The sequence below is a fragment of the Arctopsyche grandis genome, chromosome 8 (genome assembly GCF_051622035.1).
Source record: "Arctopsyche grandis isolate Sample6627 chromosome 8, ASM5162203v2, whole genome shotgun sequence".
In the NCBI taxonomy this organism is placed as follows: Eukaryota; Metazoa; Arthropoda; class Insecta; order Trichoptera; family Hydropsychidae; genus Arctopsyche; species Arctopsyche grandis.
This window is the reverse complement of record NC_135362.1, coordinates 12,473,614-12,492,439: the sequence shown is the minus strand read 5'-3', so window position 1 is coordinate 12,492,439 and position 18,826 is coordinate 12,473,614. Positions and strand designations below refer to the sequence as shown.

At 29.9% G+C, this 18,826-nt stretch overlaps 4 protein-coding genes across 5 annotated transcripts; all 4 read left to right on the top strand.

The window, feature by feature from the left end:
* Positions 1 to 436: 436 nt before the first annotated feature.
* On the top strand, positions 437 to 5,208 carry LOC143915396 (lipase 3-like). Its single transcript, XM_077436029.1, has 5 exons — positions 437 to 641; positions 1,362 to 1,563; positions 1,636 to 1,997; positions 4,445 to 4,603; positions 4,704 to 5,208. The coding sequence occupies exons 1-5, from the start codon at positions 483 to 485 to the stop codon at positions 5,082 to 5,084; spliced, it is 1,263 nt and encodes a 420-aa protein (XP_077292155.1). The 5' UTR covers positions 437 to 482; the 3' UTR covers positions 5,085 to 5,208.
* A 2,601-nt stretch (positions 5,209 to 7,809) lies between these two features.
* Positions 7,810 to 10,357, top strand: LOC143915069 (lipase 3-like). 2 transcript variants are annotated; one of them, XM_077435494.1, is made up of 5 exons: positions 7,810 to 7,973; positions 8,520 to 8,721; positions 8,792 to 9,153; positions 9,345 to 9,503; positions 9,577 to 10,357. In XM_077435494.1, the coding sequence occupies exons 1-5, from the start codon at positions 7,839 to 7,841 to the stop codon at positions 9,955 to 9,957; spliced, it is 1,239 nt and encodes a 412-aa protein (XP_077291620.1). In that variant the 5' UTR covers positions 7,810 to 7,838; the 3' UTR covers positions 9,958 to 10,357. The 2 variants fall into 2 exon arrangements, with proteins under 2 accessions (XP_077291620.1, XP_077291621.1); XM_077435495.1 differs by having other exon boundaries at positions 7,850 to 7,973; positions 8,525 to 8,721.
* A 556-nt stretch (positions 10,358 to 10,913) lies between these two features.
* Positions 10,914 to 12,893, top strand: LOC143915068 (lipase 3-like). Its single transcript, XM_077435493.1, has 5 exons — positions 10,914 to 11,318; positions 11,397 to 11,592; positions 11,675 to 12,039; positions 12,105 to 12,263; positions 12,392 to 12,893. The coding sequence occupies exons 1-5, from the start codon at positions 11,118 to 11,120 to the stop codon at positions 12,770 to 12,772; spliced, it is 1,302 nt and encodes a 433-aa protein (XP_077291619.1). The 5' UTR covers positions 10,914 to 11,117; the 3' UTR covers positions 12,773 to 12,893.
* A 3,763-nt stretch (positions 12,894 to 16,656) lies between these two features.
* On the top strand, positions 16,657 to 18,708 carry LOC143915842 (lipase 3-like). Its single transcript, XM_077436661.1, has 5 exons — positions 16,657 to 16,846; positions 16,920 to 17,281; positions 17,351 to 17,509; positions 17,620 to 17,991; positions 18,568 to 18,708. Exons 1-5 carry the CDS (start codon positions 16,726 to 16,728, stop codon positions 18,706 to 18,708), a joined length of 1,155 nt encoding a protein of 384 aa, XP_077292787.1. The 5' UTR covers positions 16,657 to 16,725.
* Positions 18,709 to 18,826: the final 118 nt, after the last annotated feature.

Genomic DNA, 18,826 nt, shown 5'->3' with positions numbered 1-18,826 from the left:
GAAAATGTAGCATCTATTATTTTTAATAAAAATTTCCTTGATATTTTTTTTTATATTAGGTTGCCTGTCGAATTTCAATACATTAACATACCATTATGATTAGAGACCCGTATTTCAGTATATATTTTTCCAAAGTTAGCATTTTAAGTTTTATTTTAGCATTTTTTACCGCATAAAATGAGACTATTTCTTTAAGAAATAATTTTCAAAATATATATCAATATAAATACATTATTTAAAGTTTATATGGTTATTGTTTATTTATTAACCATCGTTGAGATCTGATTCCTCATTAAATATTACTTTTCATTATGTATTGTTTTATCAAAAGATAAGATGTTCCTCGATAAAATAAGTTAGCCATAGACAAAATAAAGTAAAAAAATTATCTGAAAATGATATAATCGCAATTATGTATGTATGTTCTGATAAAAACACACATTGTAAAGTTTTTCGAAACGAATGTTTACTAAATTTGAACAATGTTCAAGTTTAGATCGCTGGTATTAATTCTGTGTTTACTATGCACATCGGTGAATCCAAATGGTTCTCCACATATGATTGAGTATTTTTCTACATTGACAATCAATGAAATATCCCGAATTCCTAAAAGTATAATTGAAGACTCTATACTGGATTCGGTGAGTCTTAATACCATATAAATACTATCATTAGAGATTATATCAATATTTAGTAATCGAGTACATACAGTATTAGTTGATGTCAATATATTAAATTGGTTATTATTAATAATAACCGTCTAATTTGTTAATCGGAGTAGAAAAGATATAAGTTAGATTAAGGTGGCTTGGATTATTCGGTGTTAGATGTTAGATACGGGAAGGTTTAGTTAAAAATTAGTCATTATAATTATTAATCTCATTAGCCAGATATCATCATTAATAAACGGATTTATCACACTGACCGTAAAATATATATTGTACATTGTATATATTACTAGAATCCCGGAATATTTCAATTGGATGTAACAAATTTTACATTTATGTGATGTCATTAAATCTTTAATATATTTTTTTCAATTTTATGAAGAATCAAATTTAAAAAAAGATAACTTATAATATTTGTACAAATTAAATATTATATAACAATTATTATACTACAATTATTTATTTATTTGATAAAGGTAAAATGTTTACTTCAAAAATTAATTGAGTTGTATGAACTATTTTGGGTCCAAAACCATTAAATATATATTTGTATATAGCAGACTGTGTGAAGGATTTGAAACAAAATATGACCGAATTCGTATATGTATAGTATTATACATACGTAATAATACAATGATACATATCTATTTATATATTACATATTTAAATAATCTAATAATCGATGTTTAATAGTCTAGACTGATAGAAAAATATGGCTATCCAGTAGAAACCCACGAAACTGAAACTGAAGATGGATATTTGGTTACAATGCATAGGATACCCCGAGGAAAACATGATACAAATGATGAAAAAAAACGTATACCAGTACTAATTATGCATGGATTGTTTTGCTCGTCTGCTGTCTGGATACTAAATGGACCTGAAAAGTCTTTGGGTATTTCTTTTTACAATGTACGTAAGTGTTTTATATTTTATATTTCACAATTCAAAAACTTTTATTCCACAGGTTTTATTTTGGCTGATCAGGGTTTCGATGTATGGCTCGGAAATGCGCGTGGAAATTTCTACTCCAGAAAACATACTACATTAAATCCTGACGAACCGAAATTTTGGAAGTTCAGCTGGCATGAAATAGGCTACTACGATCTGCCAGCAATGATAGATTACATTTTAAAAAATACTGGTTTCAGCCAATTACATTTTGTGGGGCATTCTCAGGGTAGTACGTCTTTCTTCGTAATGGGATCTGAAAGACCAGAATACAACGACAAAATTATATTGATGCAAGCATTAGGTCCAGCAGCTTATATGTCACATCTCAAAAGTCCAATCTTCAAATATTTGGCACCATTTGTTTTCACTATAGACGTAAGTTTAAAATATAATAGAACATACAGGTTGACCAAATGAAATTTAAGAAATATCTTTAAATACCAAGAAAAATACATGCAGTTTTAATGTAAAAATAAGGTGCATGTGTATGAACATAAAATGAAAAAGCTCACGTCTTTAACTTTTCCTGAATATGGCTCTTTAGCCGATATTTTAATGTTTAACCCATTTTTGCCCAGTGTTCCAATATTGGAACATTTTGTATTTTTACCCCCACTCTATTATGCATAACACAATAAAAGTTTAAATTGTATCAGTCTATAGCTAGCGAGTGTGGGGATCGTTTCGGGTAATATTTTTTTAGGTTGGAACCTGTAGGAGTGAGCAGTGTTTTTTTATTTGCATCAAATACGTTCAACAGAAAATGTCATCTGACAAGTAAGTTTACACATCTTTATAATACATTTATTACATATTGACCATATTTATTAGAATCTCTTATTGTTCTAGATTCGTTATGTGTAGTACTTTTTTTAATTTTTCCATATGTAACTTTTTTATTCACAATATTATCCATGTTCCTAATTTGGAACACTGGGATTATAGCAACATTGGATTTTTTTCCCCCAGATTTTTAACAACATCAGAGATGGAAGAAATTGTTGAAGAATTGTTGGGTTCGGCTATATGGGAACAATAATGACTAATAGAACAGAAAAATGCCCAATATCAAATACTAAATTGATAAAAAAAACTGGAAAGAGGGACATATGAATTTTGAATTGACACCAAAACTGGCAAAAACTATTACAGCTTGGAATGACAACCGAGTAGTTCTCATCGTTAGCTCCTGCGATCCAGTAGAACCAATAGGACAGGACAGGCTCAGAGATGGATATCCTCCGAGAAAAAAAACCACCAATCAACCGACCAAATGTCATATTAAAATACAACAACTATACATATGGCCGGAGTACATCGAATGGATGAAAATATAGATAACTATCGAGTATCCATCAAATCTAAAAAATGGTGCTAATAATGCTTGGCAACTTTAATAGAAAAAATCCAGAAAATAAAAAGTTAGATTACTTTTAGTTAGAAAGTTAGATTGCAATTTAGAAGAAATATAGTACAACTGTACTTAAAAATTAACGGAAATCCCGTAAAGAGGGGGGAGGAAGGCCAAAATCTTCAAAATAATTATCTAGCAGGGTGCCTGTCAATATTCGATATGATCGCCTAGATCATTGGAAGATTACAGCTGATAAACAAAATGGATGTGCACTTTGTAAAAAACATGCCACAAAATGTTGTGAAAAATGTGGTGTAAATTTGCATGAAGGATGTTTTAAAACCTTTCATTTTCGTTAATTCATGTATATATATTATATTTACATAACTTGACTTATCTATGTACACTATTTTATAAGGTTGCCTGTGTTGAAATAAACTTTTTTTCTTAATTTAGTTTTGTAACGCTACCTCACTGTATTCCCAGTGTTCCAAATTTGGAATATCTCGAAAAACTCGTATAAAACCAATACGATTGCAAGAAAAAAAAATCTTATGTATCATACAACACTATGATTTGTTGAAATTACTATAAATTTTGAGAGAAAAAAAATTCGGGCAAAAATGGGTTAATGCTATAGATTTTTAGTGTAGTATAAAATTCGAACGATTATAGATTTCTTGAGCTACGCATATACAAAAATATGTGTGTACTTTTGAGGATCGATTTTGTCTCGGAATTTTAAATTGGTATGGTACTGGTTTTAATTTTTTTTTATATTGACTAAATACGCAAATCGTATTATATTGGCTCCCGACTCCTCGACTCCCGGCTCCTCGGCTCCTCCCGTCTCCGTCCTCCGTGGCTCTGCTCTCGATCCGGCTCCATGTTTTCCGGCAGCGCTGAAGATCTCGAAGCCATGCCTTTGTTGCTCCTTGTCCCAACCATGTTGATCTCATTTCTGACACTAGTGAAGAGTATTCAGAGGTAAGTGGAGTCAGGTCAAGGTACAAGAAAACACGCAGGCAGGTTCCAAGTCTTTATTGCTGCTCGTCAGGTGGAGGCCATGGTCCGAATGCCACCGTTCGAGAGCGCACCATACTTATAAACATTGAGCGCTCAGCGCATACAGCCGTATTCATTGGTCGAGGAGTCCAGCGCTGCCATTGGCCGCAACGCCTGACTCCTCCATTGGTTGACGTCACTATGACATCATCGGTCTACGGGCGTCTCTCTTAATAACTTTACAATATGATTAAAACCGTGAATTTTTATTTGAATCCTATTCAACTTTTATGTACTTTTACTGTTTGGCTTGCAAATACATTTTCCATATTTCACCTTTCAATAATGGATGATTAGGGATGACAGAGTTATATTATCTGTATCTGTATCTGTATTATATTATCTGTATTATATGTAATAAGATGAAGTAAAATTAATCCAGATTTAATCAAACTCTTTACAGACAATCATGTCTCTGATTGGCTTTAACGAATTTATGCCTAGTTCAGAATTATCAACAGTAGCAGCACATCTATTTTGTCACAAAGATTCGAAATTCTTACCACTGTGCACTAATTTAATATTCCTACTGTGTGGATTCAATCCTGGTCAACTTAACGTTGTATGTATATACATACATATGTATATAAAATTAATACAAATGAAATAATTCTATAAATTTTAATATATTATTAGGTTAATAATATTCACAATATTTTTAGACTATGCTTCCAGTTTATATAAGTCACATTCCAGCTGGATGTGCGAGCAGACAATTGGCTCACTACGCTCAGTTATATAATAGTGGAAAATTTAGAAACTATGATTATGGTTCAATTCTTTTGAACCTATATATGTACGGCTCCAGTAGTCCTACAGATTACAATCTGACACAAATAACCGCTCCCGTAGCAATATTCTTTAGCGATAACGATGGGATGGTTGGTTTGGAAGATGTTGATAGGTTGCATGCAGAACTTGGAAATCCAATTAAAAAATATAGATTATCCATGACTGAATTTAGTCACATAGACTATATTTGGGCAGTCGATGCAACCAGCATTTTATATGAACATATAGTAAAGAATTTGAAAGAGAATTGAATATTTTAAAGATATTTTAATGAATTTATAAAAATATATTACATAATATGTATAACAATAGTCTAAAATAGTATATTCATATATACATACATATTTTTGTACAATAAAGTTTTTTTAATTTTATAAATTCTTAGTTTTACTGACATTAAAACAGTAAGAATTATTTTCACCAAAATCATTTTCCCTTATTATTTTTACTGTTCTCTTCAAAAGGAAACGGTAATCCATTGGAGCAAAACTTTTTGACAGAAAAATTCACTTCAAATAGAAAAAAATTCGGGTGTGACTTTATCTATGTATTCGAGAAATATAAGTAGATAACAAAACAAAATTCGATACAGACAGATTATGAAATACTAAAAACTATGACAGCATTTTCGATACAAATTGAGCGCAAATGTATGGAAACTTGCACAATACAAAAGTTCTACTTTCGGTTATCGGATTTTGTTCAAATTTTGTTTATTAGTTAGAATTATTATCAGTATTATACATATTAAATATCAAGAATATAAAAATAATTTAAAAGGTCAAAATAAAATAATGAAATATTGTTTTCAAAAAAAATACTACTTCCGGTTTACGAATTCTGATCCAAACCTAATCAACTCTAAGTTAGTACATAAAGAATACAAATATAAAGTTTCAGCTTGATACGTTCAGGGGTGTGGACAGAATAGTGGGCACAACATTTTTGACCTTTCTAAGAGGAAAAAATCCCACTTCCGGTTTATTAAATTTAATGATTTTTTTTTCATCACATTGATACAAGAATTATACTTGAATTTTTCCGTGAAGAACACACGTTTAAGGGGTCGAAAAAAATAGTGGAAGAAATATCGAACAAGAGTAAACTGCCACTTCCGGTTGAGCGATGCTTACCAAATTTTAGACCTAACTAATTATTAAGCTTAAACTTTTAGTTATGAAATTTCAGTTTAATAAACCAAAAGGTTTCTGAGAAAAACATAAAAAAGGGGACACCTATAAGGGAAGGTACCATTTACGGTATACTTAAAAATTAAAAAAAAATTTACGTCGTGTCGATAAGAATTTCAATAACCGATACTAAGTTTTAGTTCGATAGGACTAACGGTGTTCAAAAAATCCCCAAAATACACAGACACACACTCACACACACATTTTTTCTAGATCATGATCAAGAACGTGATCAGTAATCGATTCTAAGTTCGAATCAGTTAAAATCTCGAGTTCAAATTTTTGCATGATCACAAAACTTTATCTATTGTTACTACGTACATAGATAAAGTAAAAAACAGTAAAATAGCTAAAATTAATAATTAAGAAGAAAATGATAGCCAAATGCTAAAATTTATGCTAGATTTATGCTAACAAATGCTAGAATTGATCTCTCAGAAAATGTTGACCTGTTGCTGATAATTTATAATAAATATGAGCACAAAAAATTAATAATCATTAAAAACAAAACAATCAATTTAGTTCATATTCATGAGGATCCCACAATATACATACATATGTTTAATTTTATTAATATAAATATAGTGTAATATTTTTATATAATCATAAAACAGAAAATAAACAAAACAAAATACAAGAAACAGAAAGTAACAATTAAAACTTGATTATTTGTATTTGCATACTACGTTGTTGATTTTATCAGAAATTTTTTTTATATATTTTTCTACTCTGCTTTGATCTGGAATTAAAATAAAATGTCTGATTTCGATATAACAGAATTTAATAATAATTAGAGTTGATACTACAGTATTTAAATACTGTTATATTGCCTCTATGTAATTACACTGAACAACAAAAAATCACGTTTTTGAGTTACCAGAGCGGAGACTAACCAATCTTTACTAAGTTTGACCCACTGGATTCGTATATGATATTGATTTTTGTTGGTGGGTGATCGTTTACGAGATATGAGCGTTTAAAAAAATGCGCGATTTTTACAGTTTTTTGGCTTTTGAGGTCTTTAACTCAAAATTTAGGATTGTTACGCTCAAAGTGAGTATTGGAATCAATAGACAGATATTTTTTCTATTAATTGTTATATTTCATTGCTATAAAATACTTCTAATTAATTATCTAGCGAATTTTAAAAGTCAAAAATATATTTTTTTTTACAGATTTTTTTTCCATCCTATTTTTCATTTATTTGGCTAAATTTTGAGTTTAAGACCGCAAAAGCCAAAAAACTGTAAAAATCGCGGATTTTTTTAAACGCTCATATCTCGTAAACGATCACTCACCAACAAAAATCAATATCATATTCGAATTCAGTGGGTCAAACTTAGTAAAGATTGGCTAGTCTCCGCTCTGGTATTTTTTTTTGTTGCTCAGTGTTATTGTTTTATCGAACGATAAGACATTCTTCAATAATAACGGATGATCCACCGATTCGATCTGAAGTTTTTCTTAAATAAAACACATATTTTATGTGTGAACATCAGAAATTGCTATGATCCAAATGTTAATGAAAAATGACAATGATCCAAATTGATATCATGTAACAATTGAAATATACTAATTTAATATTTACTTAACTTGAAAAATTTAACTAAATTTGGGGAATTGAAATTGTGTCAACTAGCTTCTAATATTATGCGATACATAATCAAAAAAAAATTTGTTTTATATAAGAAAAACGTTTTGTATCGTTGAATCACCATTTAGAAGCTTAGCATGTCGTTAAAAATTATCTCAATATTATATAAACAAAATAATTTTTGATAAAAACATTTCAAGTAAATACTTTTGAAAAACACCATGTTTATTTCACTAGTAATAATTTTGTGCTTACTAAGTACATCTGTGAAATCAAATGAGTATTTTTTTTCACAAATAATTAGTGATATATCCCAAATACCTAAAAGTCTGATAGAAGACTCTATATTAGATTCGGTGAGTATTAACACAATTTATAATTAATAAAGTTCATATGAATATTTATTTATCAAATTCCATAGAAAAATTCAAGCACCCGGCAACATGTGCCATTTTCCATATACATATACATATGTAGTATGCGAAATCATGCCAGAAATTTGACGTTTATTTTCTCAATTATTTATTCTACCAGTAACGCATTTATTTTTTTTAACAAATTTTACATTTATGTGATGTCATTAAATCTTTAATATATTTTTTTCAATTTTATGAAACATCAAATTTAAAAAAATTAAACTTATAATATTTGTACAAATTAATATTATATAACAATTATTATACTACAATTATTTATCTATTTGATAAAGGTAAAATGTTTACTTCACAAATGAATTGAGTTGTATGAACTATTTGGGGTCCAAAACCATTAAATATATATTTGTATATAGCAGACTAAGTGAAAGATTTTAAATTAAACTTGAAAGATTTCGTATATTTATAGTACATATTATGTATTTATATATTACATATTTAAATAATGTAATAATCAATGTTTCATAGTCTAGACTGATAGAAAAATATGGCTATCCAGTAGAAACTCACGAAACTGAAACTGAAGATGGATATGTGGTTACATTACATAGAATACCTCAAGGAAAACTTGATACAAATAACAAAAAAGAACGAATTCCAGTGCTACTTATGCATGGTGTGTTTTGCTCGTCTGCTGTCTGGATACTAAATGGACCTGAAAAGTCTTTGGGTATTTGTTTTTACCATGTACGTAAGCGGTTTGTTTTATATTACATAATTCAATAACTTTTATTCCACAGGTTACATTTTGGCTGAACAAGGTTTCGATGTATGGCTCGGAAATGCACGTGGAAATTTCTACTCCAGAAAACATACTACATTAAATCCTGACGAACCGAAATTTTGGAAGTTCAGCTGGCATGAAATAGGCTACTACGATCTGCCTGCAATGATAGATTACATTTTAAAAAATACTGGATTCAGCCAATTACATTTCGTGGGGCATTCTCAGGGTAGTACGTCTTTCTTCGTAATGGGGTCTGAAAGACCAGAATACAATGACAAAATTATTTTGATGCAAGCCTTGGGTCCAGCAGCTTATATGTCACATCTCAAAAGTCCAATCGTTAAATATTATGCACCGTTTGCTTCTACTATAGACGTGAGTTTGGAATCTAATATATGTAGAAACTACAATAACATTACAAATTAAATTCAAGAAATGTCTTTACTTATCAAAAACAAAAGTGAACACAAAGCAGATTTAATTTATTTTATCGCAATTATAATAGTGAGTTTGAAAACACAAAGTTGGTATTGAAAAAAGGTTAAATCTAATCCAATTATTTCCAGATAATCATGTCAATGATTGGTTTAAATGAAGTTATGCCTAATTCAAAATTTTCAATAGCAGCAGCACATCTACTATGTAACAAAGATTCTAAACTACTACCATTATGCACTAATTTTATATTCTTTATGTGTGGATTCAGTCCTAATCAACTCAACCTTGTAAGTAAATTAAATAAATATTTTACGATTATTAAATGTATTATCTTGTTAATAAGTTTCTTAACATTTATAGACTATGCTACCAGTTTATATCAGTCAAATTTCAGCAGGATGTGCGAGCAGACAATTGGCTCACTACGCTCAATTATATAATAGTGGAAAATTTAGAAACTATGATTATGGTTCAATTATTTTGAACCTTTATATGTACGGCTCTAGTATTCCTCCAGATTATAATCTAGCACGAGTTACAGCTCCTGTAGTAATGCACTTTAGTGAAAACGATTGGATCGTGGGCTTGGAAGATGTTGATAGGTTGCATGCAGAACTTGGAAATCCATTTGGAAAATTTAGGGTACCTACAGCTGAATTCAGTCATGCAGACTTTATTTGGGCAGCTAATGCGACCAGTATTTTGTATGAACGTGTATTAAAGGTTTTTAAGGAGAATTGATATTATTTAATGAAAGTATTAAAACATAATATAACAAGAGTTCACTATAAATATGTATGTAGATATTAGTCGAATTGCCTGGCGTTGCTCAGGGTGTTGAAAGTTGGAAAATAAACCTTTTCCAAAGGCACTGATAACGTCTAAAAATATGTTAGAATACAATGAGAGAGTATACCAAATTTTTATATTGAAAACAATGTATGAACATATATGTACTTAAGTATTAACTATACGTTTTGTTTGAGTACTATTTTTTATATATGTATGAAAAATTGTAAATATAAAACTTATTAATTATATTATATGCAAAAAGTATATGTAAATGTCTATTTTCAATTTATCTTATTCTTATAGCCTCGTGTTTTCAGACTTAAGTTGCAGGCGACATGCAACACACTTCAAAAAAAAAAAATTTTATTACATGCATAAATGTATATAGAAGTGTACATACATTTATATTTGTACATACATAGTTTGAATCTCAATTGAATAAAATATATCTTTTATCCTCTTTTATACTTTAAAACTAAAAAATACAAACAATATATCAAACAAATATTGTTTACCTAAAAAAGTAGTTTATCAAATATCAAATTATTTTTTTTTTAATTGGATAATTCAATAATTTATGACATTATCGATAGATTTCGAAAATGATAATCTTCAATCAATAGAAATACCAATATAATAGCTAAATTATAATCAATAATCATAAAGATTGTACATATAGACCCAATTTTCAAATATTTTTTAAGCAATCAATTTTAGGTTTTATGGATACATGTCAATGGTTAAATAAAATGTATATATAAATAATATTAAATTTAATATATTACATACATGGATTTTGAAATGAAAAAATAACTAGCTTAATGTATGTTAATTTTTTATGAAGAAAAGAACAACTTTAAAACAAGTAGAAAAATTACACAATATAAATATTTAAAATATATAACAGAACTATAAATGAAGATTCCAATATAGAAATATTTTGTGAAATACAGATATGAATATACATAATATTAATATAAGTAATTGAACAAAAATAAATTACATACACATTGCAATAAAGAAATATGTAAAAAAGATAATGTTTTTTTGGATCGATCACTTTACAAAGATAATTACAACAAACAGAAGTACATATCTATATATTATATATGTATAAATACACTGTTGGAAATGACATAAGTTATGTATTATCCAGCAAAATGGTCAACATGTTAAAATATATGATTTTTCTCGCTGCTTTTGCAGCAGTATCAGCATCACCAAATGGAAAAAATTATTTATTATCTCTTTCAAAAGAAGAGCTTAGTAATATTTCCCCAACGATTCTCGAAGATGCCATTTTGGACACTGTAAGTTTTTGTATTTTGTTAATTATACACCATTTAAATTATTTTTCATTACATATTTATAATTAAGTCGATTAATAGGATCAATTAGTTGAAAAATATGGCTATCCCTCTGAAAATCATGAAGTAGAAACTGAAGATGGTTACCTAATAACGATGCATAGAATTCCTAATGGAAAGATTCCTACAACAGGTAATAAAATTCCCGTCCTTGTCATGCATGGACTTACAAGTTCATCGGCTGATTGGGTAGTGAACGGTCCTGAACAAGCATTAGGTATATAATGTAATATTTACATTAATGATTTATATAATTTATTATTACACTACATATGTATATATGACAATATTCATTATAGCATATATCCTTGCTGACGAAGGCTATGATGTATGGATGGGTAACGCACGTGGAAATTATTATTCAAGGAAACACGTCTCAATGAATCCCGATACAGATTCCAAATTCTGGAAATTTAGTTGGAATGAAATAGGATATTACGATTTGCCAGCGATGATTGCTTATATCTTGGAAAATACTGGCCACAGCAAACTGCACTACATTGGACACTCCCAAGGAACCACTTCATTTTTTGTAATGGCTGCGGAACGACCGGAAATTAATGAAAAAATTTTATCTATGCAGGCTATGGGTCCTGCCACATACATGACCCACGCTGAGACTCCTTTGCTGAAATATTTGGGACCTTATGCTGACAGACTCGAGGTAAATGTTTAGCAATTCATTAAACATTACTTTCAGATATTATCAGCTACTTTTTTAAATTCCAGACAATTTTATCAGTACTCGGAATAAATGAACTTTTGCCAAACAGCAATTTAACAACAAATGTGGGACAATTATTCTGTTCAGAAGAATCCAAATATTTGAATGTTTGCACCAGTGTTTTGTTTGTTTTTGGTGGATACAGTCCAGATCAACTCAATGTGGTAATTATAGATATTTTTCTTAATGTGTATCAGTTGTATTATTTGTAACTGAATTAACAAAATACATATGTAAATACAAAATACATATCAATGTATTTTTAATATGAAATTCCTTGTTACAATTTTAGACCATGTTGCCTGTGTACTTGGGTCATACACCAGCCGGATGTGCTACCAGACAGCCAGTACATTACGCCCAAGTACACATGTCAGGCAAATTCAGGAAATACGACCATGGAAGTGTTTTGAATTTGATTATTTATGGTTCTGCTGAGCCACCAAATTATGATCTATCAAAAATTACTTGTCCTGTGGCATTACACTACACAGATAACGACTTGTTTGTCGCTAACCAAGATGTTGATCAATTGTATAGTGAACTTGGCAACCCATTGGGTAAATTCAAAGTACCCTTGACAACATTCAGTCATTTGGATTTCATCTGGGGCATTGATGCAAACACTCTTGTGTATGACAAAACAATAAGATTAATGAGAAGCTTAGAATAACTAATTTTATTTTTAATACATTATAAAATGTTAGTGTTATATTAATATTATTTCATTTTGTACTAAATCGACTATGAATTTTGTTAGAAAAATCAATATTTAATAAAAAAAATAAAGCTCGAATGTTTTTTTATTAATTTTAAACTATAATTTTTAACACATGATTTTTTTACAAATACAATATATGTAGGTACATATTTATTTATTTTATTTATTGAAAAATCAACAGACAACAAGATGTAGACATGTATAAAAACAAAGAGTAAATATATAATAAACTAGATTTCTCTGAACATATTTCTTTTATTACCAACAAAGCATTTAAATCTCTTAGATTCCTACTCCGCTCAACAAAACCCTTTAATGATCCTTATGTACTAAAATTACTTTATTTTTCCTTTGTAAGGTCTCACCTTGAATTTGCCTCAATTATCTGGTCACCTTTTTATTTATCCCATATTAATTGTATTGAGAAAGTTCAACTTAAATTTATTAAATCCTTACGCTACCTTTTTCCTACCTATACCCATTCTACTGTTTCCGACATTTTAAAATTTAAAAAATAAAATTTTAACAATCTTTCTGTCAGGCGACGACATACTGATGCTATATTCTTCTTTAAGCTCATAAATGGTTTCCTTGATTGTTCTGATTTACTGAATAAGGTTAATTTCAGAATCCCAGTTCGATACTCTAGACGCGTTGCACTCTTTTCACTTGATCCCTTCAATACTAATTCCCAAAAATATTTTATCTGCAGAGCGTTTATCGTATGTTTAACGGAGAGCTGAATGAGGTTGATCTGTTTGGTATTTCCCTACATCAATTCAGGTCTAACATCAAGAGAATCTTGACCGATTGATTCATTTTTTCTCCTATTCTATTTTTCCAATATTTCCATTATTTTTATACTTTAGTTTAGTTATGTAATGTGCTATTTAATCATATTATAGCTTTCATTCTTTTCCTTTTCATTTGTTTATTTTGTATTTACCTTTTTCATTTGTTTTATATTTGTAAATTTCAATTTCTTCTTATATTCTATCTTATAACCTTTTCCAAATATTTTAATACTATAGTTTAATTATGCAATGTACTACATATTTTGTCATGCCTTTATTCTTTACTTTTTAATTTGTTTTCCTTATATTTATCTTTTTCATTTTTGTAAAAATCTATTATTGGACTCGGATGTTACATATATTATTTATTTACTTTTTGTTTTTTTTATACCTATCTCTGTACATCCTGTCTGTTGATTTTTCAATTAATAAAATAATAAAATAAATATAATATATATAACATCCGAGTCCAATTACAGATTTTTACAAAGATAATTAAAAATGAAAAAAGATAAATACAAGATAAACAAATGAAAAAGAAAAGAATAAAAGCTATAACATGACAAAATAACAGATTGCATAATTAAACTATAGTATTAAAATATTGGAAAAAGGTTATAAAATAGAATATAAGAAGAAATGGAAATTTACAAAAATAAACAAATGAAAAAGGTAAATATAAGATAAAAAAATGAAAAGGAAAAGAATGAAAGCTATAACATGACTAAATAGCACATTACATAACTAAACTAAAGTGTAAAAATATTGGAAATATTGGAAAAAGGTTATAAAATAGAATAGAAGAAGAAATGAATCAATCGGTCAAGATTCTCTTGATGTTAGACCTGAATTGATGTAGGGAAATACCGAACAGATAAACCTCATTCAGCTCCCCGTTAAACATACGATAAACACGCTGCAGATAAGAATATTTTTGGGAATTAGTATTGAAAGGATCAAGTGAAAAGAGTGCAACGTGTCTAGAATACCGAACTGGGATCCTGAAATTAACCTTATTCAGTAAATCAGAACAATCAAGGAAACCATTTATGAGCTTAAAGAAGAATGTAGCATCAGTAAGTCGTCGCCTGACAGAAAGATTGTTAAAAGATAGGATTTTTAAAATACTTTTTCAGCATCCTTCTGTATGGGACAGAAGCATGGACCCTGACAGATGCCACATGCAAAAACTAGAGGCCTTTGAAATGTGGACATACAGAAGGATGCTGATAATCTCATGGATGGCGTGTCGTACCAATGCCGAGGTGCTAGCACTGATTGGAAAGCATGTCGAAGTGCTCAAAAGTGTGAAAAGGCGTAAATTGGAGTACTTTGGACATGTGATGCGGAACGAGAAATACGATCTCCTGCGCCTAATAATCCAGGGGAAAATCGTAGGCCAACGCAGTTGGGTCAGGCGGAAAACATCTTGGCTCGGGTGCTAAGGCAGTGGTACGGCCTTAGCACTCGAGCACTCCTCCGAGCAGCCATTAGACGTTCTGGGAGGACATGGCACGTGAATAAGAAGAATATGCTTTAATAATTTGATGGATAAAACTATAGATTTTATTTACTGAAATGGATTAAAATCTTTTTCATAATAAAAAAAACAATACATAGTAGATACAGAATAGTTCTATGTAGAGGTAACCACAATATTGACAAGGAAAATAGTACTGAACTGACAAGGTAAAGACATTTTCTCATACAAATCTGATAAGAAAAACATGAGTATTTAGTATTATAAATAAAAAAACACAATAATGTTTAAACAGTTGAAAACAAACCCAATATTATAAAAATTTATTGACTTTCAGTAAAGTAAATCTGAAAACAAATAAACTACATGCTGTAATCAAATGCAACATTTTATTCGTTAGGTAGTTAGTATGGTAAAATACTATCTGTAGATTTAAGTTTGATAAATCTGCAATCGATAAAAATCTGTAAACACGTGCGTATAAAAATTGATATATTAATTAAAACTAAATCACTATAACAATCATTGTATTGTAATATTTTATATAACTTGTACAGATAGACCTAATTTTTAATACAATTTTGAACTAATGGAAAATTAAAGGTTCCTATAATTCTAAAAAAAAAGTCAAATAAATTATAGAAAAGTTAATTATGATTAAGTATTAGGTAAATAAAAAAACCAATAAAATGAGTTAACAAAAAACACGACAAGGGATTTAATTTCTTTGCATTAGTATTGAAAATACAAAATATTACATATATTATATTTACTTTATATTATAAAGTAAAATATGAATTACACAATTAAAATATTTTAATATACATATAGGATCCGGATGTGAAGGATTCCAAGTGAAACGCAGATTAAGTCAGAACTATGTATTTATTAACACATGCTTCGGGCTTGTTCTCCAACAAGTGACCATAACAACACGCATCCGGTCTTTCCCATGCATACCACACACACTTTATCCCAGCTTGACCAACCATACCTACGGCTCGTTTAAAAATCATTCCTACATACATATATACAATCATATGCATGCTATTTTTGTTTTCTTTTGATCACCGTTATGGTCAACGAGCTACTACGAATGATTTCTGGAACCCCCCCCCACTATGAATTCTCACGAGCCACTACTGTGTACAATAAAATAGAGAAAAAAAACAATGTTAATTTTTTTTAAATAAGATAATATTTTTTGGATCATCCGTTTCATAAAGATGATATTACCGACAATCCTACAAATAATATATATATATATATATATATATAACGCGGAAGTGGACAACTGATATGTGCTTTATACATGCGTCGAGCAAGTTAGCAACATGTTAAAGCATTGTATTATTTTTTTTGCTGCTTTTGCAGCAGTATTAGCATCACCAAATGGAAAAAATTATTTATTATCTCTTTCAAAAGAAGAGCTTAGTAATATTTCCCCAACGATTCTCGAAGATGCCATTTTGGACACTGTAAGTTTTTGTATTTTGTTAATTATACACCATTTAAATTATTTTTCATTACATATTTATAATTTAATTGATTAATAGGATCAATTAATTGAAAAATATGGATATCCCTCTGAAAATCACGAAGTAGAAACTGAAGATGGTTACTTAATAACGATGCATAGGATTCCGAATGGAAAGATTCCTACAAAAGGAAACAAAATTCCTGTTCTTGTCATGCACGGACTTATGAGCTCGTCCGCTGATTGGGTAGTGAATGGACCTGGAAAGGCATTAGGTATTATATATTTAGTATAAATTTCAAAATTTATGATTTTTTTTGTTATATACTAATGCTGATCTTCTTGTAGGATATATCCTTGCTGATGAAGGATACGACGTATGGATAGGCAACGCACGTGGAAATTACTACTCAAGAAAACACGTTTCAATGAATCCAGATACAGATTCCAAATTCTGGAAGTTCAGTTGGAACGAAATAGGATACTATGATCTACCAGCTATGATAGAACATATCTTGAAAACAACCGGTCAAAGCAAATTGCACTACATTGGTCACTCCCAAGGAACCACTTCTTTCTTTGTAATGGCCTCGGAACACCCCGAAATGAACGAAAAGATTTTATCCATGCAGGCTATGGGTCCTGCTGTTCACATGATTCATGCTAAGAGCAGTGTGATAAAATTAGCACCTTATGCTGACAGACTTGAGGTAAATATCATGAAATCAATAATATATATGTACACATGTATGTATGTAATTTATTTAATATATTTTCAGACACTCTTATCGGTGTTGGGTATACATGAATTTTTGCCAAACACCAATTTAACAACAACTTTGGGAGATTTATACTGTACGGAAGAATCTAAGCTTTTACCTGTATGCACTAACATCTTATTTATCCTTTGTGGATATAGCCCAGATCAACTCAATGTGGTAATTATAAATTATAAACATTTTTATATTATTCACTGATTTTATGTTCTGAACAAAATATAGAAAAAAGTTGATTTTTTGCACTCAAACTACTTTTTTTATAATTTTAGACAATGTTGCCAGTTTACTTTGGTCACACACCGGCTGGTAGTTCTGTCCGACAGCCCGTACATTACGCTCAAGAACACATTTCAGGCAAGTTCAGAAAATATGACCACGGCAGTGTCGCGAATTTGATCATTTATGGATCAGCTGAACCACCAAATTACAACCTGACGGAAGTAACGGCTCCTGTAGCTTTACACTACAGCGACAACGATTTGTTAGTTGATACCATAGATGTAGACCAATTGTATACTGATCTTCCCAACCCAATGGGTAAATTCAAAGTATCCCTGGCCTCATTCAGTCATCTAGATTTCATCTGGGGTATCGATGTAAAGGCCCTTGTATATGATCAAACATTAAGCCTGATGAGAAGTGTTGAATAAATTATTATATTTTTAGTATAAAATGCTAGTATTATATTAATACTATTAGAATATATATATATATATATATATATATATATATATATATATATATATATATATATATATATATATATATATATATATATATGTAGGTTTTTAATTAAAAAATAAACAATTGATAAAATAATAAAAAAAACTGATGCATTCTTTGTAATTTGTCGCCGAAATATTGTCTCACAATGCGGATTCTTTACAAATTTACATTGCTAGTATGTATGTATGAGAACATTTTGAATTTGACATTATGATTTACTATCACAATTGAATTGATTAAATATCTAGAATCAATAGTGTCACCACAATTAGCGTCATCATACTTCAATAAAAATTTAATTGTTAAAACTGTGAGAAAAGAGTTGTAGGAATCAAGCACAACTTGTGCTATTACGAATCAAAACCAGTGATCACATCATCGATCCTGTACAAACATGCATAACTCAAGGGCAACGACCCCTTCGACCATTCCAGAAGAAAGAGTTCATCGCTCGATCGTAAACGAACGAAATCCAACAGTGATGTCATCAGGCAACCACGACACATGTTCTGAAAAGTCGTAAACACGTGGCAGTCATTAACGCGTGGCATACGCCCGCATTCTCAAACGAACGACGTCCTGACGCTGACCCTATAAACCACACGTGTACCGAGCACGCGCCTCGAAAATAGGTCAACCCGTGTCTAACACACGTGTCCTGGAAACGAAGACAAAGCATTTGCGCGCGGCACGCTCCAACCCAGAACGTATATAAAGCAACGCAGCAGCTCACAACACCAGAGTGAACCT